At 49.5% G+C, this 26,438-nt stretch overlaps 9 protein-coding genes and 1 non-coding gene across 10 annotated transcripts; 6 read left to right on the top strand and 4 right to left on the bottom strand.

Annotated features, from left to right (window-relative positions):
* Nucleotides 1-2,552: 2,552 nt before the first annotated feature.
* On the bottom strand, nucleotides 2,553-4,180 carry BDW43DRAFT_319138 (UDP-glucose/GDP-mannose dehydrogenase family, NAD binding domain-containing protein; the record flags this gene model as incomplete). The annotated part of the gene is made up of 5 exons (XM_032048848.1): nucleotides 2,553-3,006; nucleotides 3,092-3,372; nucleotides 3,426-3,578; nucleotides 3,633-3,913; nucleotides 3,970-4,180. 5 exons carry the CDS (start codon nucleotides 4,178-4,180, stop codon nucleotides 2,553-2,555), a joined length of 1,380 nt encoding a protein of 459 aa, XP_031905623.1.
* An 844-nt stretch (nucleotides 4,181-5,024) lies between these two features.
* On the top strand, nucleotides 5,025-6,452 carry BDW43DRAFT_305687 (nucleotide-diphospho-sugar transferase; the record flags this gene model as incomplete). The annotated part of the gene is made up of 3 exons (XM_032045844.1): nucleotides 5,025-5,077; nucleotides 5,130-6,351; nucleotides 6,420-6,452. 3 exons carry the CDS (start codon nucleotides 5,025-5,027, stop codon nucleotides 6,450-6,452), a joined length of 1,308 nt encoding a protein of 435 aa, XP_031905622.1.
* Nucleotides 6,453-6,714: 262 nt separating this feature from the next.
* On the top strand, nucleotides 6,715-7,162 carry BDW43DRAFT_305686 (uncharacterized protein; the record flags this gene model as incomplete). Its single annotated transcript, XM_032045843.1, has 2 exons — nucleotides 6,715-6,789; nucleotides 6,839-7,162. The coding sequence occupies 2 exons, from the start codon at nucleotides 6,715-6,717 to the stop codon at nucleotides 7,160-7,162; spliced, it is 399 nt and encodes a 132-aa protein (XP_031905621.1).
* A 24-nt stretch (nucleotides 7,163-7,186) lies between these two features.
* BDW43DRAFT_305685 (uncharacterized protein) lies at nucleotides 7,187-7,558 on the top strand (the record flags this gene model as incomplete). Its single annotated transcript, XM_032045842.1, has 2 exons — nucleotides 7,187-7,300; nucleotides 7,367-7,558. 2 exons carry the CDS (start codon nucleotides 7,187-7,189, stop codon nucleotides 7,556-7,558), a joined length of 306 nt encoding a protein of 101 aa, XP_031905620.1.
* A 1,808-nt stretch (nucleotides 7,559-9,366) lies between these two features.
* On the bottom strand, nucleotides 9,367-13,523 carry BDW43DRAFT_259789 (putative importin beta-4 subunit). Its single transcript, XM_032040125.1, has 4 exons — nucleotides 13,190-13,523; nucleotides 10,809-13,131; nucleotides 9,844-10,580; nucleotides 9,367-9,789 (listed from the first exon to the last, which is right to left on the bottom strand). The coding sequence occupies exons 1-4, from the start codon at nucleotides 13,233-13,235 to the stop codon at nucleotides 9,611-9,613; spliced, it is 3,285 nt and encodes a 1,094-aa protein (XP_031905619.1). The 5' UTR covers nucleotides 13,236-13,523; the 3' UTR covers nucleotides 9,367-9,610.
* A 91-nt stretch (nucleotides 13,524-13,614) lies between these two features.
* Nucleotides 13,615-18,385, bottom strand: ncr1 (sphingolipid transporter NCR1). The gene is made up of 3 exons (XM_032040124.1): nucleotides 17,633-18,385; nucleotides 14,117-17,558; nucleotides 13,615-14,059 (listed from the first exon to the last, which is right to left on the bottom strand). The coding sequence occupies exons 1-3, from the start codon at nucleotides 17,897-17,899 to the stop codon at nucleotides 13,956-13,958; spliced, it is 3,813 nt and encodes a 1,270-aa protein (XP_031905618.1). The 5' UTR covers nucleotides 17,900-18,385; the 3' UTR covers nucleotides 13,615-13,955.
* Nucleotides 18,386-20,949: 2,564 nt separating this feature from the next.
* Nucleotides 20,950-23,544, top strand: BDW43DRAFT_68623 (Zn(II)2Cys6 transcription factor). Its single transcript, XM_032050387.1, has 7 exons — nucleotides 20,950-21,223; nucleotides 21,289-21,562; nucleotides 21,616-21,710; nucleotides 21,770-22,350; nucleotides 22,404-22,523; nucleotides 22,590-22,871; nucleotides 22,939-23,544. Exons 1-7 carry the CDS (start codon nucleotides 21,000-21,002, stop codon nucleotides 23,472-23,474), a joined length of 2,112 nt encoding a protein of 703 aa, XP_031905617.1. The 5' UTR covers nucleotides 20,950-20,999; the 3' UTR covers nucleotides 23,475-23,544.
* On the bottom strand, nucleotides 23,545-23,956 carry BDW43DRAFT_68602 (uncharacterized protein). Its single transcript, XM_032050386.1, has one exon. The coding sequence runs from the start codon at nucleotides 23,827-23,829 to the stop codon at nucleotides 23,614-23,616; it is 216 nt and encodes a 71-aa protein (XP_031905616.1). The 5' UTR covers nucleotides 23,830-23,956; the 3' UTR covers nucleotides 23,545-23,613.
* Nucleotides 23,957-26,293, top strand: BDW43DRAFT_68657 (putative MFS multidrug transporter). Its single transcript, XM_032050388.1, has 7 exons — nucleotides 23,957-24,140; nucleotides 24,200-24,354; nucleotides 24,424-24,837; nucleotides 24,900-25,029; nucleotides 25,112-25,357; nucleotides 25,444-25,491; nucleotides 25,562-26,293. The coding sequence occupies exons 1-7, from the start codon at nucleotides 24,083-24,085 to the stop codon at nucleotides 26,116-26,118; spliced, it is 1,608 nt and encodes a 535-aa protein (XP_031905615.1). The 5' UTR covers nucleotides 23,957-24,082; the 3' UTR covers nucleotides 26,119-26,293.
* A 39-nt stretch (nucleotides 26,294-26,332) lies between these two features.
* On the top strand, nucleotides 26,333-26,422 carry BDW43DRAFT_t19. Its single transcript has one exon. It is a non-coding gene; the product is annotated as a tRNA-Asp (tRNA).
* Nucleotides 26,423-26,438: the final 16 nt, after the last annotated feature.

Below are 26,438 nucleotides of genomic sequence, written 5' to 3'. Positions count from 1 at the left end.
GTTCCATCGGTATGCAGCATATATATTCATCATGTCTCAGCACTGCAGCCCGGACAATCGATATTTGCATGGAAAAGCGACACACAACTTACACGTATTTACGTACTTAACATTAGATCAGGAGTTTGCAGCAGAAGCTCCACAATATCGCCAACGAACCTGAATGGAGATTTGACGACAGGATGTTATGATATGTGAGGGTGCCGGCATCCCGATATCCGTCCATATCGTCTCCTAACCCTAATTGAGTTTGCTTTGCTGAGAAGGTTTGAGTACTGCCCAATGCCTTCATTTTACGGTTCACCGACGAGGAATGATGAGTCGAGTCAGGGATAAGCTCCCAGGGTGCTCCACTCATTCTCCTCCCATGCCATTGGATTTTTACAGACACGATGACGTTCCTTCTCCAGGTCGAGAGCTAGATACCTCACTGTTCGAAAAAGCTGAACACAGCTCTTTGCATGCCCTTATGTCATCAGTCACGTACCAAGACCCCAGTTTGGTGGGCGGATATCGGGAGTACTACTAGTACTCTTGGATCACTCCCACCCGTACCAACCACCAACACCGGCCGGTCTTTCCCTCTTTCCTCCCTGAGGCCAACCACATCAGCCTCAGGCCCATCAGACGGCCTCAGGCCTACCATCTTCGTTCTATAAATTCCAGGTTCAAGTCTTCCCAGCTCCCAGTGAAACCGGATGGTCGAGTGGCCATCTCGGGCTTCAGCTCACCCTCGGGACGCCCAGAGAGACTTAAGAGGCCAATTGGCACAGTTAAATTCTGCGACCTTAGTGTCACTCGTTCGAATCTCGCCCGAGATATCGAGGCTCTTCGAGGAAGCCCTCAATGTGTATGACCTTGACCCTCGCGCAGGGAGAGGGGAAAACCCCGGGCCCCTCGCGTAGCACGAAGACCATGTGGCCTGGAGGGAAAGTAACTCTGATATCCCCGGGCCCGCCTCTCTTTTTTTTTTTTTTTTTTTTTTTTTTGGCCTCTAGCTTGCCTTGTACGTCGCGAAGGTGAAGCTATACAAGTCCAGAGAATTCGTATATTCCTCCTGCGGCTTGGTGTGTAGCAGACAATCTAAGGGAGGGCAAGAAGGAGCTCTGGGTACATGATCCTCGTCTTTCCTCTTCCAAGTAAATTTTACTGCTAGATACCAAAACTTGCTGAATCTTGAGAAGCTATACTTATACATGGTCCATCTGGCGTTTCCCGTTTCTTCCCAGGTTGAAGCCACAACACTCCTTGTAAACCCATTCACTGCCGTAGACGGTCTCTGCATCTTCTTCCTAAAATGGGAGCTTCTAGTCTACAACTCGACGCCCTTTGGGGAGCTGGTGAAGTTATCTACACTCCCCGTGCATTTGGTGTCCCTGATTTCCGACAGCTTCCCTGTTATATAATCACCGCCCCATCAAATCACACCCTACCGCCCTTCATCGTTTCTGAAGCTATACAGACTCCGCCCATTTCTCTCTCCTCCACAGCAATTTCATTCTACCACCCTCAATGTAGTGCTTTTAGCGTGTAATTCACCAGTACGATCTGATCAAACAATTGACTAATTTTTTGGTTTTACCTGAGAACAGAATTACTTGTTGGATCTAAGACATCTAGTATCACCATTGAGTGTTACTAAAATGTCAGATCACCTTCTTTACCCTTTTGTTGTGGCCGATGAAGGCCTGGCGAGCATCATGACTTGAAAATAGTAGCTATTTTCTAGCCCCCTCCAATCGTATTCTCGCTATGCTGTCTTCTGTTTTGTTGTTTGCTTGCAGTTGTTCCTCTCATTGCAACTGCCTTGACTGAAAGGATAATGATAACATACCATCTCTCCGACTGCTTGGGCCGATACAGCTGTGCCTCCAGGATATAAGGCGCCTTCATTTGGAGCAGATTCCTTGAATCTAATGTCTCCCTCGTTTCCTTGATGGGGTTTTACTCGGTGCCCCCAAAGGCCGGCTCCTTGAAATGATCCAGGGGTTATCTGAGGGGGTTCTACAGTTGTGTCAAGGTGCTCTTTGGACTATTATATGAGATTTGTTGTGCAACCGGAGATATACTCCGAGATATGCTCTAGATATAAGCTAACCACTACACAGTACAACCGTGCCAAGCTCCATCACACTCCACCCACGGACCCACCTGATACTTAGATAGACTCTCACGTTTGGCGCTTCGATATACGGTGACTCAGTTGAATTTCTGAATGCGTATTGCCAGTTGTCCCTGGCGTTAGACGAATAGTGGAACGTATAAATATGAGGAGAGCCCTCCCGCTCCGTCCTGTTGATTGTCGGCCGCGTACAAATACTTGAAAATGGATCAGTGGATTTTGATCTCCATGACGAAAACAAAATGATGCCGAGTTATGCATAAACAACTAAGGAGAAGTTAATTTTGCATTAGATACAAAGACAGAAAGTTGGTCCTTTTTTCTTTTTGGAACAACTTGCTTCCGAGCACTTCATATTCTCTATGGTAGTAAGTCATCCTCATGCCCGCTATCTTGCTCCCACTCATAGCGGGCACCGATTTCCATAACGTTAGACCCGTACTGCTCCATATTGCCAAAGTTCAGTGATGCCCCAGGGGTCGAGTAGCACCTTGGGTGGTCCCATAAGTCTGCTAATACGGCCCCAATAGTCTCCATTGTGCTTGAAGGTATCCCAGTTGGTATGGATGACTAGGGCATGGCATCCGTCACGGGCGGCTTCAATACTGGAAACAACGATTCTGGACGCCATGGGGCCTATAACGCTCTCGATCTGTGAATATTGCAAGTGCGGCTCATACAAACGGGGCTCTGCACCATGTTGGATAAGGCCTTGGATTAAACCGATTGCAGTGGAGTTCCGAGTGTCGAGAGTGTTCTTCTTGAATGTCAGTCCTAGGATGGCCACTGCCCGTCGGCCTTGCAGCCCTAGACCACGGGTGAGATGCGACGTTGGACGGGTTAGGATTCGACGGTTTTGCCAATCATTCAAATGGATCACAGCCCTCCAGTAATCGGCAACTTCCAATAACCCCGACCCCAGGGATCACATCTGAAACAGCATGAACATTCGCTCCGGCCGATTCGCACAATGTACTCAAAGAGTTGATGCTGCTAATTCGCTGCCCAATAAACGCATTACTCGCGATCTTTGCGAGCTCCGATGACCACGCATCCATAATGATAATACGTTCCGCCGATACCCATTCATATAGAGTCTTGAGCGCTCCAACCGCTTCCGCCGACCTGGGGATGTGGCCGATAACCAACCGATTCGGAAGGAGGAGGTCCCGGATGGTGGAGCCTTGCGCAAGGAATTCTGGACAGGATAGAATATCTAAAGATGCAGCTGGGGTGGCCTCGGATTCAAACTACAAAGTCGCACATACGTAAGTGCAAACAGACCATGCGTTGTCATACACACTACTTTCTCAATTTCCCCCACGGTGCCGCATGGCACTGTGCTTTTTAGCACCACGATTTGGCAGCCGGTGGACAATTCCGCAATCCTTCGAATGGCCGCCTTAACATTCTTGTGGTTCAAGCCTACAGCTCCGCTACTGGGATCCAAAGTCTCCTATGATAGCATCTTATTATCACCCCGGTCCCCAAGGTTGCGGAGAGAACGTACACTCAAAGGGGTGTCAACGCAGACAAAAATGATATCCGCTGCTGCTATCCATTTGTCCATCGCTGTCGAAAATCGAATATTCTGAAGCCTTCTGCGTTGCGGCGCTTCGCTAGTTTGTCGTTCATGATGAACCCCATCGACGAATAATACATCTTCCAGTCCTGGCTCGAAGATCGGCAGCTGATCCGAGTCCCAGGCTGCAATTAAGCCGTCGTCCTTATTAACAACAGTGAAGCATCTGTTCGGGTTTTTGGAGGCGAGCACGATCGCTGTCAGCGCGCCTATATTGGCGTCACTTGGGTGGAACCCGGAAGAGAAACATAAAGCAATTACTTACCCACATATCCCGCACCTATGAAGCAAACCTCACATATGGTACCAGGCTCTGTCACCTTACTGTCGGACTGTAGATCATCATTGTGTATGCTTTCATGGACTTTTCCTGTGGTAGCTAATCTCAAACGTTTAGAATGTGTCCTGTTGCACTGCCACCAGCCAAGTGTGAAGTCCACGCCTGCTAGCACTATTGACCGTGCTATCCAGATCATGTTAATCACACTTTGAAATGAATAATGAGGAGACATTACAGTCTGGGAAGCACATCCAGGGGCCTGTTTAAATTCGCTAACTTTTCGAAGTTCATGAACACTGCCGGCTAAAATGTGTCATCTACCCCTGCCGTATTAAATCGCTAACATTGGTTGGTCATCCCACGATATGCAGTTAAATGTCGATCAGCATGGACCCAGCGCCATTGTTGCCCTCACTATCTCCTTAACCTGTCTCCACAATTATGTTCAATGGATAACAGATGCCCTGAATGGATATGAATGGCAAATATCCGCGTCTCTGCCCTGTTAGTGGGCATTGGACTAAGAATAGTCCGCGCTGTGCGATAGGATATCGGATCCATCTGATCCACTCAAGGACCTTAGATTCGTTATTGACTCCGGTTAGATCCTAGAACCAATCAATAATAGAGACTGGGTTGGTGCGATGCCTGCCGACTAACTGTATAGATCATCACATCTACCGTGTCCGTGCGTTGTTAAGGAGCCAAGGTCTCTTATGAGACCTGTTATTTCCATCTCTAATCGGGAGCGCTACTGTCAGCCAGCGCAAAGTGTTTTACTAAAGACGATTAGTAGACTAATATTCCCCTTTTCATGATTTGGTATGAACGGAATTATGGAAGAAATCGGGGAGGGGAAACGATACATATGACCTAATTAACCCTAGTGCGCGAACAACCCCTCGTCTTCATGCATTATTTCGCTGTTGCTCATTGACCTGAGGAATCATTTGCAATCGTATATTATTCTGGCCTCGTATTGTCCTAGTTCATCATATAGATTTACTTTCCTCTGGGCAAGAATTGGCCTAAGAACGACCATGTTCCTCCTACTACTGGGGCTGGGTCTTCAATTTGCTTGCAAAGTCAATGTGTATGTAACCCATTCCATTAGTCTAATCCTTCCTTTAACCTCTATAATCCAGCACTCTCCGTTATATTCGGTTCCTCTGGATCATCGTAACATATTATGGATTCTATCGCCACCGATCTGCCTCTCAATCAACGCAGGCTAAACCAACGAATGCTTTATTTTCACCGTCCGATGTCACAATAATCTGCCCAATTGTCGACCCAGACGACGACTACGTTCTTGCCCTGAAGTCTTGGCTCCGCGCTGATCCACACGAGATCATTGCAGTCACCACATTTCCTTGGCTAGACCGTGTCAAGGAATTCACTCAAAGGGCCAACGACCCTCGGGTCTCGGTCTATGCGATCGAGAAGAAGGGCAAGCGCCACGGCCTTCTGGAAGGGATTCGACGCACCACGACGTCGGTCGTCGTCCTTTTGGATGACGACGTCATCTGGCTCCCGAAGACCCTCACCGGCCTTCTCCACGCGTTATCCGGTCCCCAAGTCGGCGGTGTTGTGCCTATCAAAGCAAATCCAAGGAAGGTGCTACAGGCTCAGCATCACCCAGACACGACTATATTCGAGGCAATGGGTGCAGCCCGATTGGACAGGCGTACTCTCACGAACGCCTCCATGGCGTACTTTTGCGACGGGCAAGTCGTTGTCCTATCCGGGCGGACGTCGGCATACCGTACTGAGGTCTTTCAAATCCCTGGCTTTGAGAAACAGCTCATTGAGGAATACTGGGAGAACAAATACCTCATGACTAGTGGAGACGATCGAGCCGTGACTCGCTGGCTGTACAGTCACGGCTGGAAGACGGCCCTTCTGTCTTCGGATGATAGCGCCGTCGTGTCTCGGCCCAAAAGAAGCCGGGTTTATCTTCTGCAGTTGTTGCGATGGTCGCGCAGTGAGCTGAGGCAAGTACTGAGAGACTTATCCCTTATTATGCCTTGGAGTGCAGCACGACAGAAGCGGCTGTGGCTAAACTCCATGGCGTATCCGGTTATGATGGACGATCATTTGGTGATCCTGGACTTTGCTATCACAATTACCATTGTGACCGCGAGAGTGGCCTTCCGTGATAGCATGGTGTCTGTAACTGAAAGAGTAATTCCTGGAAATCTTCGCCTGGTGTTGCAATACTTCGAAACGAGTGCCTGGCATGAGCTACTCTTTAACCTATGGCATTTGATGAATTATCCCGAGCATTTGACACATATCCTCGTGTTTGCCTTTTGGGGTCACATACGCGCAATGGTAACCGCCTACGCATATTGGACCACTAACCAGGTGAGTGGGCCAACATGGCCACTTTTGGAGGGTGTGTAAGGCAGGCTGACTTTGAGATTTGCACTTAGACATCCTGGATGACTCGACGAGGTGCAGACTGAAACTCGAATACGACTCTCAGTTGGACAGATGGTTGGGTTGGGGCATTCTTTACGGAACCCCAACAATTCGGTCTCAAAAGCTTTTATGATTAGGTAGTTATCATTCCACGTTTGATTGTACGACGCTCAGTACTTCTCAATCTTCATCAGGTCAGCTTGTTGAGACCATGTTGCATTCCATAAATCATATAAATTCTAGCACTTCCCACTCAAATCAATAAACTCAAGTCAAAATACCGTACTATATACTGGAACCACCACAATGGCCAAACCTCAAGTAACCCTCTATTTCGACCTCCTCAGCCCGTTCAGCTATATCGCATTCCACATCCTCAAAGTGCGTCGCCCAACCCATCACCATCACATCAGCACTACTGACACACAAGCTAGACCTCCCCCATTTTCAGGACCTGTACAATAAGGTACACCCCAGTCCTCCTTCGCGATCTCTTCCAACAATGCCAGAACACACCCCCACTCGCCGTCAAAAGTATAACCCTCCCCCTTCTCCCTCAACCAACATGTTTCTCAAGATAAATCAAGAGCCTAACAAAGGAGGAAAAGATAAATCCGCCTGGCTCAACAATCAACGCCTCTACTGGTCCCGCCGTCTTAACCTCCCCATGTGCAAAACCACGCCCCAGGGTTTCCCTTTCCCGACTGTCGAAATACAACCCGTTCTCTGCGTGATCAGCGAACGGTTCCCTTAGCACCTCCCGTCAATCATAGAGAAGATGTATCATACTCTCTGGGCAGACGGGAATCCAGCGATTGCGCAAGAAGAGGGATTTATGCCCCTTCTTGTGAATGGATTGGGGGCCGACATTGCAAAGGAAGTTTTGGATGCTGTGAGTTTTAGTTTTCCTTCATTTCCCCATTGATAAGGTAATAATATATGCTTATGGGTTTTATAGTCTAGACAGTCGGAGATCAAAGAGCGGTTGGCGGGGAACATGCAGAAGGCGTTTGATAGGGGAGCATTTGGATTGCCTTGGTTTGAGTGTGTGAATGTTTCTGGGGAGAAGGAGGGCTTCTGGGGTGTTGATCATATCGGGAGGGTCATGGAATTTTTGGGGTTGGAGAGATGTGCTGATGTAGCCTTTTAGGGCTTTGGCTTTGCTAGGAGGCATCGCCTCTCTTTCTTTCTAAGTCGTTTCCACTCAAATATACATACCCATATAAAATAGTCATAGACCCTACGGTAGAGTGCTGCTCGCGTTACATTTCTGGAGCGACAGTTCATACCTCAGCCAGCCACATCGATGATCATCTGCTGGGTGACGTCTGGAATGCAAGAATAAGACATTCAGCTTTTGAGTTGCCGCCGTTTGCTCCGAACCATTCAGTTTGCCAATACGTTGCAGCTTGGTAGGATCATGAGCAAAGTCTGCATACTCTAATGAAAATCTACATCTGTGGAACAGCGCAGCACATGCGGTGTGGCTCCAGATGATCGATAGATCCCCGAGAGCTTGGAGTATAAAATAGAGAGAGAATATCCCCCTTGCTCACCCTAGTGCAACTCCAAAACCCCCTTGTCCTTCACTTCGTCTCTAGTCTCCCTATTCTCTCTCCACCTCTGTCTCTCTTGTTCATCATGAGTACATGGAAATTTGGTGGTCGGAAACCCTCAGATGGGGAAATTAGGGAGAAGGACATACTCCAAGGCCTAATTTATCACGCACGCAACAGCGCACAGGCACTAGTGTTCCACCCTTCCTTCCTTCGTAGTAAAGTACAAGAGTGGGATTAAATCAGGCTACCAGCCAGGCGAAGGTGAAGGCCGTCTTCTTTCAGGTCTCAATGCGGAATATCATGGCTTCTTGACATGGATCGAGAGGGAATAATTAAAGGAGAAACGAGCGGTACGACACGTTGCTCTTCCCTGGCGTGACAACGATTCTTGAGCTTGTTTGTATTCAAGACTGCGATACCGGTGTAAACATGCATATTCTGGAACAAATCGAACGCCCGGCCAGACGCCTTGTCGTCTATCGTAGACGCTTATCAACAGCGCCCCATGTCGGTGCACGATACCCTCAACCTCCACGGGAGATGTCTCCCTTTGGCATCATGGCGGAAAGGTGAGCAAAGATTCCCCCTCCTTTTCAATGCCATATCGAGATAGGAAGAAGCATTAACACCCAGCCGTCTCTGGTCCAGGAACTTGCAACGCAGGATAGACACACTTTCAAGCGGAGACTACAAAGCTCTCCTCTCACCTACCTGGATATACTAGACGGTCTCATCGACGAAACGTTCCGGGTCCGTTACCCGGCCCCGTCGGATATCCAGCGGGTCACACGCCGCCTGAAGGCATGTTTATAGGACAGGCATGCATCCCAGGGAATGTGATCGCTCATATCCCTTTACACACGGCGCATCGAGGCATGTATGTGTAAGGATTTTGCCATGACCAACAGCAGCCAGTCCCTGAGCTTCCAATCTATATATAAAGCACGGAACTACGCAATTGGTTTCTGACGTACGGCATCATAAACTCATCGTCTAGACCTACGATCCTTTGCCTGACCCGACGAATTCCTGCCGGAAAGATGGACAACCCATCGTGAGCGGATTCGGGATAGATCCGTCTGTATTCCTTACAACGGAGGTAAGGCCCGTCGTGGTTTATATAACATAGGTAGTAAGTGCTAGTACATACTCGTGGGGGGGGAAGGTAAACGGGTCCATATGCTTGTATCGGGAAATAGCTCGGCCATGGAGTTACGATTCGTCGTGGCAGAGATTTTACGCCTGTATGAAAGCGAAGAGGGGTTTTGGGACCAGCAGAAGGATCATTAGACCTTCGCTCCGTCCCCTTTGTGGGTCGTGTTTGGACAAAGTAGTTGGTTGGGTCCAACCAAGGTCATATTATGCACTTACAAGACTACGAAGGAAGGATTTCCAATTAGATGAATCCATGTGCGGCATAAACATCGAAGTATTTACAACATTCTAAATTCATAAATCATTGCGTAAACGAATACATGACTTTTCTATCCGTCTTCGTCACATCATCACGCATGTACAGGGCCGATCCTGATGCGCTCCGGAGGGGTATCTTCTATCAGTCAACCAAAAAACCTTTTGAGGAAACCAGTCTATCCATTAAAAATAAGTGTTTGAGTCGTCAAGCCGTCATAACTGGTGGGAATTTAGAGCTGTTCAGCCCAAGGGGCAGCGCCGGGCTGCATCTGGTTCAGCCACTTGACGAGCTCAATGAGCTCAGCGCGGCGCTCTTCCTCAAGCTGATCCTCATCACCGCAGAGGACAGACTGGAAGATTGGCAGGAATTGAGGGGTCAGCTCCCGAATGGTAGGGTCTTCCCACTTGTCTGCTGGACGTTAGAAGAGGGTTCGTACGAGGGGAAGGTCAGAAGAATACATACACAGCTGGCAAATCATGCGGAACAAGGGGTCGTTCTCCTCGTAATCGTTCTTCAAGGGGAGGAGCTTGACAAGGGCAGGCAGGACATCCTTGAGAGGGACGCTGTCACGGTGCTTGAGGATCATACGGCTAAGGCAACCGGTGGCATTGTCCTGGAGACGAGAGACGTCCATGTGCAAGCAAGCCTCAAGGCGGCTGAGGATAGTGGGGAACTCCTTCACAACCTCAGCGGTAGCATTCGAGTGCTCGACAAGACGGCCAACGGCGTAAGCAGCGTTGGAACGAGTCTGGGGATCCTCATCACCAAGGCGGTGAACGAGCAGCTTCATGAAGGCAGAAGTGAACTGAGTGACAGCAGGGCCCATGCCGTTGATGCACTCAGCGAGAACACCGACAGCGGTAGCACGCTCGAGGGACTCGGTGCTGCCAGCGTAACGGAGGATGGTCTTCTCGAAGACCTTCCAGAGCTCAGCAAAGCTCTCACCAAGGGCGGCGGCAAGACCAGAGACAACATCGAGACCGGTGTCAACAACGACCCAGTCGAACTCCGAAGTCTCCTCGCCGGCGTCGAGGGACTCGTCATCGGGTCCAAACTCGAGCTGGCAGGGGTGCTTCTTGGTAATGATATCAGTAATCATCGTGATAACATTGTGAAGCATGGTCTCATTGGCAATGAGAGCAGGGCCGCAGTAGCGAAGGTTCTCAGCCATGTTGCGGTTGATGTCGGCGACGGTAGCCCTAGGCAATACCACGTTAGTATGGCAGCACAAAAAGGAATGATCATGCGAGCAAAAAATAGGATCGAGGATAGTTCAGATGTGAGATAATCGCCTTTTACATCAATCACGCATTTTTGCGTGTCTGAGTGAGCTGGGTAAACGAATGTGTTCATCATTGTAATTGACCGGCACTGAATAGGCCGGGCCAGAAAAGAAGCGGAGGAAGAAAAGGAGAAAATATACATACCGATCATCTTCCTCAGTCCACATTCTAACGGTGCAGGTCATCAGGATTTCACCGAACTTCTTGACCTCCTTGGCAGGCTCGACCTGCAGAGGGAGGCCGGGCTTCCACTTAGCCATCTGACCATTCTCTTCCGCGATGGCGAAAAGCATTGCGTACGAACGGTGGAGAGTGCTGATAGTGCTCTTGCGAACACCCTCATAGGGATGTTCCGCCAGAGGAAGGACCGTCTCGATGGTCTTCTCAAAGTAGGGCAGGTAGGCGGACTTAGTATGGGTGACAAGATCACCAATGACTTCGACGGCAATCTCTTTCTCCAGAGACAAGGGGGTGGTGGCAGTGATATCATCCCAGCCATCTTCGTCGTCAACGTCAACGTCTTCGATCTCACCGTCCTCACCAACAGGTTCATCATCATCAGCACTGGCAACCTTGACCTTGCGGCCGCCAACGGTCACCTCCTGGCCAATCAAATCCTTGGCAGCCTCGCCGAAAGAGACCTCGAGATCGGTCTCATCCTGATCGATGCAAGCGAAGAGGCCCTTGACAACACCGTCAAGGAAGGGAGAGAAGTGCTCGGCGTACACCTTGGACATAGCACCCCAGAAGATATAGGTGCTCTCCTTGAGACGGGAGTGACCGAGGTGCAGAGCCTCCTCGGTGGCGCGCATGAGGGGCTCCACGTAGGGCTGGTACCGCTCAGGACCGGCGGAGGCGGCCATCTCGCCCATTGCATCAGTCACGCTGGCCCGCAAGTCGAGTTCCTCTTCACTGTCCTTGACGGTGGCGAACTCCTGGAGCAGGTGCATGGACTCATCGAAGAATTGCAGGAAGGAGTCACCGGCCGAAGAGGCAAGGGAGCCAAGAGCGCCAGCAGCTAGGCCCTTGATTCTGAAATCGGGATGCTTGAACAGCTTGTGCAGGATGGGAACCAATTCAGTCTGGTAGGGAGCGACATCCTTCTCATCGAGGCCGTCCACCACGGCGTCGATGGCACTGATTCCGGCCTTCATGATATCGATGGTGGGACCATCCTCCTCTCCCTTGTACTCCTGCATGGCACTGGCTAGGTTCTGGAACAGCAGGGGCATGAGTCTTTCATGTTCCTGGCTTAGATCCTCGGCAAGGTCATCAGCCAGACGGGCGACGGCGTGCAACGAGGCCTGACGAACCTTGGGCTCGGGGTCACCCAGTAGCTGCAGGACCATGGGGAAGATCTCCTTCATCTGGGTGCTGATAAAGTCGGGGGCGCCTTCAACACACATGCCCAAAGCCATGATACCGGCACGACGGTAGTCAGGGTTGCTGTTGTTGAAATACTGTCCAAGAGAGTGCAAGAGAGGAACAACAACTTGGCTAGGAGGCAAGCTCTGAGCCAGCATATCAAGCAGACCAAGTGCGGACCGCGCAGGCGTAATATCATCATCAAGAGCGGAGGTATCTCCAAGCTCGGTGACGATATGCAGGGCAGTACGAGTAAGCTGCTCACCGACCCGCATAGCCTGAACCTTAAGCTTACGGTACTGGACGCACTGCATCAAGAAGCTGATGGCCTGAGTACGGGTGTCTTCGTCAACCTCGGTGTTGGCGGAGATTTCGTTCATGAAGACGACGAGGTCCTTAAGGTGAACAGTTAAGAGAGCCGGATCGCAGCCCAAGAGAGTCTGGAAGACTTCGAAGGCTTGCATGACACGATCCTCCTGCTTCTGATCGATCGAGTCCTTGAGCACGGCGACCATGGCGGGGATGAGACCCTGGAAAGCCTTCACAGGACCCACATCCTCCTCAGAGTCAAGATGCATAGCAAGTCGGCCGAGCGCGAGGAGGGTGTTGGTACGGACCTCCTCACTCTCCGGGTCAGCGATAGTCTTGCCGAATAGGTTGAACAGATCCTGGAACTTCTCCTCGAATCCCTCACCCAGTGTTTCCAGGATCGTGAACAGGATGTAGATCGCAACGGAACGCTCATCCTTGTTTCCGGTGCTGCCGGCCTGGATCAAGAAATTCGGGAGCTCAGCCCACTCGCCATCGTTCAGGTCAACCTTAGCAATAGCCGAGATGACACGAGCGATCGAGTGACGGACGAGGGAAGAGCCTTCGCCGAGTGTGGCACGCAGTAATTGCTCACGGATCTGGGGCTTCTGGCCGGCCTGCACGGTGACCCAGTGCTTGTTCACCAAGGAGCGAGCCTCCACAGCGGCCAGTTGCCTCAGGTTGGAATCCTCATGGCCGGTGGCAATCTGGATGAGAAGGACGAGCGAGTCCGGCTTGTTATAGAATTCGCGCTGGAGGATCCCCGTTGCTTCCTTAACATTTCCCTGGGCGGCTGGAAAATTCTGATCAGCTTCATTCCTTGCGGTTGGTCTCGAGACATGGCCACTTACGGTTTAGCACGATCTGCAGCTGCTGCAGGAATCTCTGCTGATCCATGTTGGATAAATGTACACACAACTTTTCTATAGGAAAAAAAAAAACAACGAAATATTTGTCCCAAACCCTCGACGATCGAGGCTCCTTTTCACAGGGACTAAATGAGAGCTGTCTGCACAAAGACAGGCAGCTCACCAGGGTATCACAAGAAAAGAACAAAAAGGAAAAAGGTCAACACAAGACACAAAAGGAAAAGATGGGGTGATGGAAAGGAAAGAGAAAAGAGAGAGAGAGAGAGAGAGAGAAAGAAGAGGGAATTAAAATACAAAAGGAGGGAGGGGAAGAAAAAAAAAAATTAAAATCAAAAAATCCATAAAAGTGGAAACCAAAGAAAATTATTGACTTTTTGCCGGTCCACTTGTCCTGTTACGGCTAGCAGTGCGTGGACTCACGTGTCGCTACCCAACTCAGCAAAATCAAAAACAGGAACATCAATAGAATAAATAACAAGACTTCAATATATATTATGATCTCTATGCATAACCGTGTACTTCGATCAGAGTGGCATCGAATAAAGTCTCGCTATCCGCAAAGAGCCCAAAGAATGACAAGATAACTGAACTATCCAATTCCCAACACCATTCCCATCCCAATAACTCCATCTCTCCCTGTCACAGTTAAGCGCGAGCAATAATGGTAGAACTGAACGGTACTCCTGGACTCGCATTCCGTAAAGTCATCAAGCAATCAGTGTATCAGAGTATCGTATGCACTGCATCTCTAATAACCATCCGAGTCGTAATCTTCGTCAACCAGCAAAGATCGGTAGCCACGGGAGGCAAGGTTCTCTTCGAGTCCTCCATCCGATCCAGGATCGGCATATCCTGCGCAGGTTATCAGCTATAATAAGGGGAAAGGTGTGTTGGGGAGAAGAAACTTACCTTCACCGCCAAAATAACTAAGAGCAACCGGTAAGAAAATGAGCGCATGGGTCGCCGCGAACAGAATCAGCGCCAACCAGACGCGGAAATAGTAAATCTCGAAAATCTTGCTCCGGGTAAAGGCTAAGACACAGACCCCGAGTAATTTCGTCACTGTGATGCCGCTGAAAACACTGCCGCCGACATTGACCAACGCGGTCCAAGCCCGCGCATCTTTGCCCCGGAACTTGGTGGGCACCCTGTCCAAGATAACCCGGGAGGGGAACATGAACGCGCGGGCGATATGGGCGCAGAACTCCACCCCGATGCCAACACAAATGATCAAGTTCACCAGGGACACGGCATTCAGGGACACCCCGGAGATGGCCATCGATCCGATAATATCCACCACAGTCATCACAACTGTAGCAGTCACCACGGCCCCTGTGGCAACGGAGCCTAGGATGGTGGAGGTCAGGAGGAAGATGATGCCAACCGCAGATCCGAGGAGGATACCAGTGAGCTGAACGATGGAGATGTACTGATCAAAGAAAATGTACGTCTTCGAGTAGGGGAACACATCGATGCCATGCTCTTCGGAGATACCCCGTGCAATGCGACGAGCCGCTTTGTATGAGTTGATGAAGTCATCCTGTGTCCGGAGAGGAGTATGTGTCGTTCTAAAATGGCTGGCGTTGGTCATGATTCGCTTCGAGTCGATGACAAGAGCATGGCTATACGGGGCCTTACCCCCAAGTGGACAAGATGCGTCTGTGGGGGCTTGGATCCATTTCTCAGCGTAGCGAATGAATTCATCGCCTTCCGGCATGCCATAGAGGGAAATATTCCACGGTGGGTTTCTGTTTTCAAAGCAAAGCTGGCCATTCTCCTTGCAGCAATCCTGCTGGGGATTGAGCCAGTAGAAGAAGTCATCAATCCAACTCGCAGTAGAACCGGCTATATAAGAGACCTCGGGTCGTTTAGACTCCTGTTCTAAGACGAACGGCAGCGAGAACTCTTCACAAGTCGTAAACCGCCCACAGAGCTGTTGCTGATGGCTACGCGCAGTCACGTTCACGTTGCGGGTCACGAAATATACTGGAGGCCCGCTTGCAAAATACGCGTTCAAATCATCGAAATATTGGATCAAGTAAGAGTCACTGGGCAGCGCGATACGCTGGTCCAAGCCAAGGGACACCTCGGGAATGAGCGCCAAACCAGCGGTGAAAATGCCAAGGAACACAATTATAACAACAACCTTGACCTTGCGTGTGAGAAGGAAGCTTGCGTATACTTTGCGAATAATCTTTTGCAGAAAGCTCTCCCCATCTTGATCGTCAAATACCTGATCTTCAGCCATCCCAGAGTGCGCTTTACGAACCGTGATGCAAGGGAAGCAATCCGCCCGAAGGCTTTCCACACGTCTCTGATTCAGCGCAAGCACGGATATGAACATGGTAATTTGCAAAACGGCATTGATGAAGACAGCCCCTGCGGCGTAGACGGCGAAATTCTTAACGGCAGGCATTCCAACGAAAGCACCCAGCGCGAATGCAACCGTTTCTGTAAGGGAAGACAAGAAAATACTAGGGCCAATTCGGCCCGCAGCCCGAGCAATTCGCTCATCGATCTCTTCGTCCGGGTGGCTGACGTTGATCCGTTCGAATTCATGAACAATCAAAAAGATGTTGTCCACGCCGACAGCGAGAACAAGGAAAGGGATGACCTCCGCGATGATTAAGGTCGCCTTAACACCTGTCGCAGAGAATAACCCCACAGAAGCGGAAACCGACATCAAGACGATGGCGATTCCCACAATGCCCAGAGTGAACTTCGATTGAACGAGGGCGTTCGCAGGATTCGTAAGCAATGATTTCCACGTCACAGTGACCGAGCCCAGAGCTAGAGATGCGTAAATGAACATGATAATGTAGCTGATGACAACGATCTTGGCGTCTGTGTTACTGGATTTATTCAATTCTTGCTCAACGCTGATTTCGGCGTTGAAGGACACACGCAAACCACGTTCCTTAGCCTCCTCTTGTACAACCTCTAGAATGCGTTTGAAGCTGCCTTCCCAGTCTATCGCGTTGGCTTCACCTTCAGTCCCTTGGGCGTAGTTGTTGACCACCCATGTAGCGATCAGCGCTTGAGCGTCAAACACATCCCCCGAATCTTCGTACCCGCCCAGAATCATTTCCGGCTTCAGGGGTTGCCCGAACTCAGGAAGACAGCTCACATCACCTGGGGATTCGGTACAATGTCTCAGACGTTCTTCCCAGGTGTCCGGGTCAAGGTTGTATATGGAACCACCAAAGTAACCAGTTACAGACTCCACCACACAGGCGTCACCCGTGGGTTTGAAGCAAATGTCGTCCAGAATCAGCCCACGATCTAGCGATATCATCCGGCGGACTCGGGACTCAACATCAAACCACCAACTCAAGGTATCGTAGGTAAGCACCGGGCCATTGTCATTGACAAGGAAAGCCTGTTCCGCCCGGTAAAAAGGGCCAAAGTTGGCGTCGAAGTATTGCTTCTCCTGGAAGGCTGCCGAGGTAGGGCTCACCCACAATCGCACCGGGTCGGTCTCCACAGCGAACCTCAGCCAACCCAGACTCAACAGCCCCACTACTAGGATACTCGACACGATGGTGATGGCGGGGAACCGAGCGCATGCGCCCCCAATCCGATTAAATATACGGTCCAGCGCTGAGTTCAGTTTATATATACCATTGGGTTGCTCCAGATAGCCCCCAGCACGAACAATATCCCCTTCGTCTTCATCGTCGCTCGGGGTCGGGTCCTGCAGAAGTCGGACTCGTTCCGGTTTCCGGTGGCGACGTTCTTTATACGTGAAGTAGCTAGAAAGGGCCACAATGAACAGCAGAAACACGGAGTAAATAATGATGACGGCGAACGACAGACAAGGCAGAAGGCCCACATGGCATTGCTTGTCCGTTTCCACGGCAGGCAATTGTGGGCATACATCCGGGCAGTCCACACAGGAGCAACGGAAGACTTCGTCCGAATCGTTGCATGCCTTGGGTCTGATGGGCAGAGGCTGCATGCCCCGCGGGTCCGGACCAGCAGGCTCGGTTTTGAAGTTAATCTGAAAGGGGCTACCCAGAAGCTTCTTGTCTCCCAGAAACTTCAAAAACTGCGGGTAATCCTTCGCACCGCCGCCGATAAAGTCCATGGCTTTGCCGCCTGATGCTCCATTCTTCACATTCTTGCAGCTGTCGTAAAAGCCACTTTGATACTCCTCCGACCAGATGTTGTCTAGTTCGGTCACCAGGGACTTTCCAGAGCTGCTGGCTTCGACCTGCGTGACATTGATGAAGAGAGATTGGTCAGGAGAACAGGTAAAAGTACAGAAGATATTAAAGAAGTTCTCTTTACACGCAGGGCAAGACGCGATGATACCCTCGGCAAGCTTTAGATTTCTAGAGAGCGCATCGATCTAATGACGGGATCGTTAGAATGCAGTCTAGGGTGTAGATCCAGCCGTGACCCATATCACGGATGCATACTCACCTGTTCATCTTTACAGCACACCGGACCTTCTTCCCACTTGCTACCACATAAGTCCACGAGCTTCTTCCTCACCGCTGTTTCCGGTTCCTCTGCGACACCGTTATCCGGGCAGGGTAGGTCTCCACCAAAGATTGACTTCTTCCCACAGTGGCCCCGAATAGCACAACGCCCCTTCTCATGAACTGTAGTCTCAGCCTGAGCTAACGACTGTGGTACGAGGAAAGAGCCAAGGCTAGCGAAGACGGGGATTAAGCGGAGCCCCCGCATGGTTGGAGACAGGATCGGCAAGTCGAGGTGGATGGGAAGTGTCTGATTGAGGGTTGCTCGGAATCATACAAGGCAAGTAATTGACGAGGTAGAAAATCCTAGAGTTCCGGTCGGGGTATAAGCTTGAAAGCGATGAGGGTTGCCACGTACGGCAGGGGTGCTGCGAAGCGAGAACGCGTGATGTGATGTCACTGGATGTCCGCTGGGAATCGTAGATTTCCGGGAAAGTTGGAAAGGAACTAGGTCGAGCAGAATTAGTTATACATGAGTGACTGGATGAACCCAGCTCATGCAACCAACCATGCAAAGCAATGGTCAGTAAGGTGGAAGGAGGATGGTTGAGCTGAATTAAATTGAATTGAGTTGGAGTTGAGTTGGATGATCGGATGGAAGAGGAAAGCGGAGAGAAACTACGTAAGCGGAGGAACGAAACGTTGATTCAACTTATGCCTCAGGACCCGACCCTTCCGGACACTAACGTCAGGCACCCTTTTTGCGGGATCATCAGGCACATCTTGTTAACGGCACATAGATAACCTAGATAAATCATTTCAAGTTATATTGTGTCAGAGCCTATAGGGAGCCTAAGGCAGCAACCACGTGACCTGACCACAACACCAAGGAATCTCTGTATGATAGACTTAGACCTTGACAAACAGTCCGACACACGTGAGCTACACCAGCTCTATCATATTCTATTCGACGTATGAGTCTTAATCTTAAATTTTTATAATTCGTATGAAATTCTCTCTGGTTCTTTAGCAGGCCTTCGGTAAACCCTACGTCCTCTTAAACAGTCGAATGTATATATTCACAAAACCCTAAGAAAAATCAATCACTATTACACGGTCTCTCTACCATAGTTCTTCAAATAACTACTACATCATTTTCTCCCCCTTTACAACGTCTGATGAATAATTTGTATTATCTATGGACAATATAACATTATTTTCTTAGATTAAGGGAACTTCGTGAATAAACAATGTTTCATCGATGACGCGCTACGTGTTCATAAACAATCCATCAAGATGGCCAAGACGTTTTTATACAGACTGTTATTCTTTTACAAAGGGATCCGGTTTCAAGACAACATTCTAGGCATTATTTTACACAGCATGGTTATGATGTATACACCACAAGGGCCGAGATACCACAAGTTTCTTGTTTCGGTGACATGATTATCACAAGGCATTCATTGAGCACGGATGCGCCAGGGCGAATTCAGCATCAAAGAAACTAGAATGAGCCACTTGGTAAACGCCAAGTAGCACCTTTCTAAACGGGCTAACTCTCGAGCCCTGCAAGACGCTACGTGAATAGCTTATGGCCATATCTGTCGACTGGTTCATTCCCTCCATACGTCTCATATTCTTCATATTCTTCATGCCTCCCATGTCTTTTGTCATCACGTTTCTTCGGCTTGTCCGTCTCGCGCATCACATAGCCTATGGCGTTGCCCCCCCTGCTGGGACCGCTTCACAGGAGCATCGTCATCTGTGGACTTGGCTTTACTGGGATGGGATATTTTCCCGACCTATGTTATTGACATGGGCATATCCACGTTGATGGCTTCGTTGTCACCGCGGGTCTGTATTCACCATTACTACACTAGTTCCGATATCAGACATTTGGGCTTACCTGGAGGGTGGGAGCACAGCCGCCATGGCGAGAGATAGTGCGGAGCTTAGGACGGAAATCTTCATCTTGAGATTGTGCAGAGTCGTGAATTTAGAGTTGACTTGAGGACAATGATCTGCTCAATTTGAGTCATGGCTAAGCATTTGATCTGTCGGGTACGGAGCTTTTAAACCTCGAGTTATCTGGTAGACTAGAATAGACTCGACTGCCACTGACTTCCTATCTCAGCCCCTTACGTGAGGTAGAGATTTGCGAGAATAAAGTGCCCGTCACATTATCATAGAGGGTTATCATAAATCCCGATGGAATGTAGATCCATGATGGAATATAGAATAGAGAAATCATATTGCATTCGTTTGAGAATACAAATATAATGTGCATATGTTGTTCATATATTTCCCTAATTTGATTTGTTCTCTTTGCCTTTGATTGTAGTTTATTAGGACTATGGCACTAAGCCAAAACGGATTCGCTTTAAGTGACGCCTGTGACTCGTTGCATACTAGACAGCAGTTTTCTGGATGCTACATACGATGTACGTGTAGAAATTACTGCCGCTAGGCCTGCAGACGAGCGGGAAAGGATGCTTGGGCCCGGTATCTCAAAGAAGGGGAAGAAAATAAGGTTATGTTGTCCGCCTCAGACAAGACAAATCTACCTGTACGATACAAACATACGAGACATCTACTAAGTCCCCAGGAGGGTGGATTGAGAGGCTTAAAGGAAGTACTACGAGCGTATACCTTGCGGGAGAATCGAACAGGAAATGCTGGGCAGCGACTTGGCATGACGAGTGTCTCGCGACCTACAAGTGTTCCCTAACTGGAGGAACACTTGTATTGACTATTCATGAAGGGCCATTCCATTGGTGGCACAAGAAAGAGCAGCTTCGGAATACGATGCAGTTTATGGCTCAAAATCAACGCACTTAGCTAATCGGTGCCTTCCGCCTGGACAATGAGAGACTAGAACCCAGTGTTATTGGGTGCAACCCCTAAGGGGCCAGACAAGCTATCATGGATATTGTAGATTGGGGTCAAGTGTCTTGAGTGGATATTACTGAAATGGATTGATAAATTTAAGTACTGAAGAGGACAAGTCATGGGAACCATTCGGGGAACAGCGTGGCTGGGGTCGGAGGACCTTCTTGCGAGCTTTTACTTTTTCGCATAACAATAGTTTGAATGCGATTGATTGATTTCTCAAGTGCATCTGTAATCCGCATCATCTTAGTATGTAGACTATATATAGTATAGCATAGTATGGCAGACACAGTATGGATGTGATTATCGATCTCCAAATGAGGACTAGCTCCAGGACCGGTAACGTGACCGGGGCCGATTGACCAGCAGGGAAGACTGATTTGCTGACAATCTAGTCGTTTCTTACCATACATACTACATGACTAGAGGTATCACTCCCCGCGAGACTCAAGCTCTGACCCAACCCAGCCCTATCAGGTATGAGTGAAAGAGCCCCAGAAATAATATTCAGATCGGGAAATATACCCGTCCGGTTCTTCAAAGCCTGCCGATGGTGTAGAAAGCAGAAGATGCGCTGTGATGCGCGCACTCAGGTTCCCTGCTTCCGCTGCCGTTCGGCTGGTCGGGATTGCATCTTGGACCCTATGGAGGATGGGAGGCGGCGCAGTGAGCGTCGGAAGAAGACCGGAGCCCCGTCAACACGGTACGCGATTGGTCGGTCGTCTACTCTTGATCCTAGGCTTATATAATTTATACAATCTTATATAGAGGCCATGGGGCCACTTCTCCATGGGGCCACAGCAGGGCGCTGAACACTCCCGAATCAAGAGAGCGCGAATATTCTCCTGACTCAGCAAGGGACACTACCTACCACGATGCCCAGATAGATTCCTTGCCAGGGTCTACAGCCCTAGAGGATCTACGAGCATCCCAGGTTACCGATCAGAATGGTCCCGAGTCTCAGCAACTAAGCCCCAATGATATGATCGCACCGGTAGGAGCTATGCACTCCATGTCTGTCAACTTACTAGGGTCTAACAATGTGAGTCTAAATAGCCTGCCAATGAGCCCCATGCATTGCCTAAACCTTAGTAGATATTCATGGAAAACCCAGCCAACGGTGACACGAAAGGCGACATTGTAACCCGCGGCATTGTCAGTGAGGAGCGTGCCCGCGTTATGTATGAACGGTATGGTTCGCTATGTCCACGGCCAAGGAACAAGGATGGGCCTAACATCTCTTCTCCAGTTTCATGGGCGGAAGTAAGAATTTCCTGCCACTGTTCGACCCGATTCGAGACACCTTTGACTCCATCCGGTCGCGTTCTGTGTTTTGTTTCACGGTTATTATTTACTTAGCTAGTCGGGCTGTTATTGACTTGCGTAGCGACACACACTTGCAGCGAGTACTCCAAGATGAAGCACAACGACTGGCCGAGGATGGCTTCTTTGAACGCCCTACAAAGCTTGAGGCGGTTCAAGGCATGATACTATTAGCGGCATACTCTGAGAAAACATGGTTCTCCACAGCACTCATTCTGCGAACCGCTCTGGACTCGGGCTTAGAAAAGTCGCTGGATACGTTGCTGTCTCAAGATAACGTCCCCCGGAGTTCCTTAACTGCCTCCATGGCAGACCGTCAGTTGGTGTGGCAGACCAGAACCTGGCTGATCAGTTTCACTTTGGAATTGGATGTAGCTTCGGGCACTGGCCGGAAGTCACGTATTGCTGAGGTGGATATCCTCAAGTTGCGTAAATTCCTCGAGTATCCACTTTCTCTGCCTTGTGATATGCGCACAGTGTGCATCATTGAACTTCACCAACTTCGGGGTTTGGCAAAACTTTAGATTGTTATGTTGGTATATGAACTTACTTTGCCCTAGGTCAATCGCGGATAATCATTGAAAACTCGTCGACGATTTATCATATCGTCTCAGCAGAACTGCCAACTATTATGGCAAGATTGCATAATTGGTGGACAACGTGGGACGAGATTCACAACAGTACGTTTTCATGCTTTACGTATAGGGCCACTAGGTAGGACAATACTGACCCTGGTCTGCATTAAGATAATGGATTCCATGCAGGAGCCTTCCAACGTTGCAGTCTTAGGCTCATGCTCAATTATGCCAGAATATTCGTTCTCTGTGTTTCGTTAGCACGTATCCAAAAACTACAGTCGACAGCCTCCGATTCCGAGCCAGACACCATGGACCAGAATGTTCTGAACCTATGGCAATCGCTGGTTTTCACGATCATGGACCAGTTGGCGTTTCTTATCACAGAGCCTGCCTACCGTTGTCAATTGGAATGGGCCCCGACATATCCAGCGCTGACGATTGCCTTTGTCAGTAAGTCACACCAGATTCTGCCGGTCTCTCATAACAGCACAGCTCGAAAAATGGGCTAACAAATTAGCGACATTTGCATTACGCATTGCACGATGGCGCCCAACGCTAATTGACCGGGACTTGCTGCTAGATAGAGTACACCATATCTGCGAATTTCTCAAACAGCCGCCGTATCCGGATATCCACCGCACAGTCTCTATCTTCGTGAACTACGCTCGCGCCCTAATTGTGAGCCAGCGCCCACACAGTGTTGATAGTGCAGATGCACCTAATATGCCCGAGCATGGAGACGTGCAGGAGCCTCTGAGCGGGCGGTCTGATGCCCCAATAGATAGCACCGCTCCATCAGGACTGGCTCCACTAGATGATGCTAGCTATAAAACCGGGGTCTCCTTCCCAGGTGATAAGGATGCCAATGCGGTATCGATGCCAAGCAGTGACAAAGCTGCAATATCTAGACCGCCTCTTTCGAGATTTCCAGGAAATATGGAAGCGCCCAATTGGACAATGTCGAACCCTATTGCGGATTCGTTTGGGCTCTTTGAAGAAGGCCAGAATGATTTATTCGACTTCTTGCCCGTGATGCCTTCTATGCCACAATGACCGTCGGGTGTACTGCTCTATCTATCCAACTCTCTTCTAAGAATTGTGAATTCGATTTGAATATCTCTTCTGGAAGTATCCAGGTTTTCCATATGGGCCAGTGGGTCAGAGCTCTTGAATCGTGCTGGCGGAGAGCAAATCATCTTGTTGGGCCGGAATCCACACTGTCTTTGCGTCTTAGTCTACGTGGAACCACAGTCGCACTAGTTACAAACAGAAAAAGTATCCGAAACCGTAGGAGCGCGTGAGACTTCATAACCAACGACAACGGGTCCTGATCGGCGCCGACTTGTGGATTCTTCTGAGCGCCGGCCCCGGTCCGGCCCCGGTTCCGAAGTAGAAGTATAGAGGCCATTCATTGGTACGTTGATAGTAAAAGAAGAAAAACCTGATGGCTTTTGTGAAATATCGCCTACAGATAATAGTAATGGTCTAGCCACTATGACCCAATATTCTGAGCATTTCTTTTTCCGTCGGTAAAGCCTGAGCAGCGGCAATGGCCTCATATATAGTCTCGACTTCGGAAGCCATTAGAAACGATCATCATAACAAACTTGACTGGCATCCAACGTCGCATATCCCTGGTCTCTTTTTTCAGCTCAGACAGGATGACAAAAGAATCAGAATATCCAGTTATGATCAACACCGCTAATTCTATCCCCGCAGGTACGTTTCCTTTGCTATGTACTGATCTTCTACTCAGCCCTAACAGCTGATAGAGAAAGATGATGACCCAGCCAGAGAATCAACTCCTTCAACAGCGCCCAGGTTGGGTAGATGTTTGGCAGATGAGCGGTACAAAATACACGAGCTAGCGCAACGTAAGATACTTGTTGAATTTAGCGAGGGATCGTCAGCAAATCCAAACAATTGGAACTTTGTACGTCTTTGGCGACCAGCACTTACATTATAACTATCAGCAGAGCTAACAAAAATCTACTCCCTTTAGAATAAGAAGGTGTACAACGTCCTCATAGCACTGTTTGTTGTGCTCAACAGTGGTGTATCGTCCTCTCTACCCAGCAATGCGGTCCCCGCCATCATGGAAGATTTTCACCAGCGTGGTGATGGGCAAAAGGTCTTGCCAACAGCTGTGTTTCTTATAGGATACATTGTCGGTCCTTTAGCGTTCAGCCCTCTGAGTGAGGTTATTGGCCGAAAACCGGTCCTGACTTGGACCTTCACTGTCTTTGTCCTAGCAACACTCGCCTGTGCCTTTGCACCAAATTGGCCCTCTTTCCTAGTTTTCCGGGTCGTCTGCGGGACTATGGGCGCAGCACCGCAGACTGTGGTCGGGGGGGTATATGCGGACATGTTTTCGGACTTGAGGAACCGAGGACGGGTGATGGCTTTCTATATGTCGGTACGTTAGTATAAGGCTTGCCTACGCTTTAAAGCATAGATGTTCTCTAACACAACTCACAGGCTGCAAGCTTTGGACCAATTCTTGGGCCGATAATCTCTGGTTGCTCAGTTCAGTATGGCTGGCGATGGACGTTTCGCATCGATCTGATATTCGCCGGCATCTCTTGGATAGGGCTTATGTTTATGTCAGGTACAATTATCCCTGTTGCAAGTCTCAATCAAACTTCCCCAGCGCCGTTTCAGGCTCAATGCTGATATGTGTTTGAGGACAGAAACATTTGCGCCCGTCATTTTAAAAAGTCAGGCCGCTAGACTGAGGAACGAGTCGGCATGTAATTCTTATTTGACTCGGGAAGAGCTGCAAACTGGAGGCTTTCAATACAGCACGACTCAGATCGTCACCCGCCCAATCACCATGCTCTTCTTTGAGCCCATCATTTCTTTTACGGCCCTCTATATCTCTCTGGCATACAGTCTCGTCTTCTTCTATTTCCAAGCGTATCCCATCATTTTTAAAGGTACAGTTTACCCCTCGCCCGTGCAATTGAACGTCCAGCCAATAGGTCCTACCCCTAGAACAGTCTTTACTGATTTGATATCCTAGGAACCTACAATTTTGACGTCCAAACCACCTCTCTCGTCTACATCCCCAGTGAGCCTCCAGCCACCCCCCCTCCCCACACAATGTTCACTCATAGACTAACCCGAACGCCACAAAAAAGTTGGCATCGGCGCCGCCTCCTCAGGCCTCATCTCTCTCTACTATGACACAATCTACGAGAAAGCCAAAAAGCAAGGCAAAGCCTGGACCACGAGCCCAGAGTTCCACCGCCTTCCCGTATGCTGCATCGCAGGCCCCTGCCTCACAATTAGTCTCTTCTGGCTGGGCTGGGCCGCAAGCCGCGCAATCCACTGGATAGCCCCAGTCCTATCCGGCCTCCTCTTCGGCGTCGGATACCAAATGATCTTCATCTCGCTGCTCACATACGTGACGGATGCATACAAGATCTACTCAGCCAGTGCCCTCGCTGCATCGGTGATTCTGCGGAGTATCGTCGGCGCCCTTTTCCCACTTGCTGCGGACCCCTTGTATTCCACTTTGGGTGTGGGGTGGGCCACCTCTGTGCTGGGGTTTGCTAGTTTGGCGTTTATTCCTATCCCTTTTGCGCTGCTTTATGTAGGGCCTTGGATTCGGGCGAGGAGTCCCTTTAGTCAGCGGTTGTTGCAGGAGGATCTTTTAAAGGAGACCAGGGAGGTGAGGACGGGGGAAAGTGCATAGGATGGGACTGGAAGGTATTGTGGTATTGACGATGATACGCGTTATGAAATCGTCCGTGTCTCTGGCTCCGAGTGTTTTGCTCAGGTGGTGTTCGCTTATCGAAAAAATTGATATCGTGAGGGGGGCACGTCAAGTAATTTCTAATATGTGATAGAATTGATTTGATAACTCTTTCTGCAATATAAAATCAAAAAAAAACAGTCTATTTAACAAATCCTCGATGGTCTAACGGTCATGATTTCCGCTTGTCATCTTTGTTCGAGAACAAGCGCGGGAGACCTGGGTTCGACTCCCAGTCGGGGAGATTCTTTTTTTCTGCC

This window comes from Aspergillus alliaceus (assembly GCF_009176365.1).
Source record: "Aspergillus alliaceus strain CBS 536.65 unplaced genomic scaffold BDW43scaffold_2, whole genome shotgun sequence".
Classification (NCBI taxonomy): Eukaryota; Fungi; Ascomycota; class Eurotiomycetes; order Eurotiales; family Aspergillaceae; genus Aspergillus; species Aspergillus alliaceus.
This window is presented reverse-complemented; position numbering and strand designations above follow the sequence as displayed.

Coding starts and splice junctions, on each gene's coding strand:
- BDW43DRAFT_259789 (XM_032040125.1), bottom strand. CDS start 13,235: ATGGATCAGCAGAGATTCCTGCAGCAGCTGCAGATCGTGCTAAACC. Junction 10,581..10,808: donor TGGACTGAGGAAGATGATCG/GTATGTATATTT, acceptor GGTATTGCCTAG/GGCTACCGTCGCCGACATCA. Junction 9,790..9,843: donor CCGCATGATTTGCCAGCTGT/GTATGTATTCTT, acceptor AACGTCCAGCAG/ACAAGTGGGAAGACCCTACC.
- ncr1 (XM_032040124.1), bottom strand. CDS start 17,899: ATGCGGGGGCTCCGCTTAATCCCCGTCTTCGCTAGCCTTGGCTCTTTC. Junction 17,559..17,632: donor TGTGCTGTAAAGATGAACAG/GTGAGTATGCAT, acceptor TCCCGTCATTAG/ATCGATGCGCTCTCTAGAAA. Junction 14,060..14,116: donor TAGTTATTTTGGCGGTGAAG/GTAAGTTTCTTC, acceptor TAACCTGCGCAG/GATATGCCGATCCTGGATCG.
- BDW43DRAFT_68623 (XM_032050387.1), top strand. CDS start 21,000: ATGAGTGAAAGAGCCCCAGAAATAATATTCAGATCGGGAAATATACCC. Junction 21,224..21,288: donor ACCGGAGCCCCGTCAACACG/GTACGCGATTGG, acceptor AATCTTATATAG/AGGCCATGGGGCCACTTCTC. Junction 22,872..22,938: donor GCTGACGATTGCCTTTGTCA/GTAAGTCACACC, acceptor CTAACAAATTAG/CGACATTTGCATTACGCATT.
- BDW43DRAFT_68602 (XM_032050386.1), bottom strand. CDS start 23,829: ATGGCCTCTATACTTCTACTTCGGAACCGGGGCCGGACCGGGGCCGGC.
- BDW43DRAFT_68657 (XM_032050388.1), top strand. CDS start 24,083: ATGACAAAAGAATCAGAATATCCAGTTATGATCAACACCGCTAATTCT. Junction 24,355..24,423: donor ATCCAAACAATTGGAACTTT/GTACGTCTTTGG, acceptor TACTCCCTTTAG/AATAAGAAGGTGTACAACGT. Junction 25,492..25,561: donor CTCTCTCGTCTACATCCCCA/GTGAGCCTCCAG, acceptor GCCACAAAAAAG/TTGGCATCGGCGCCGCCTCC.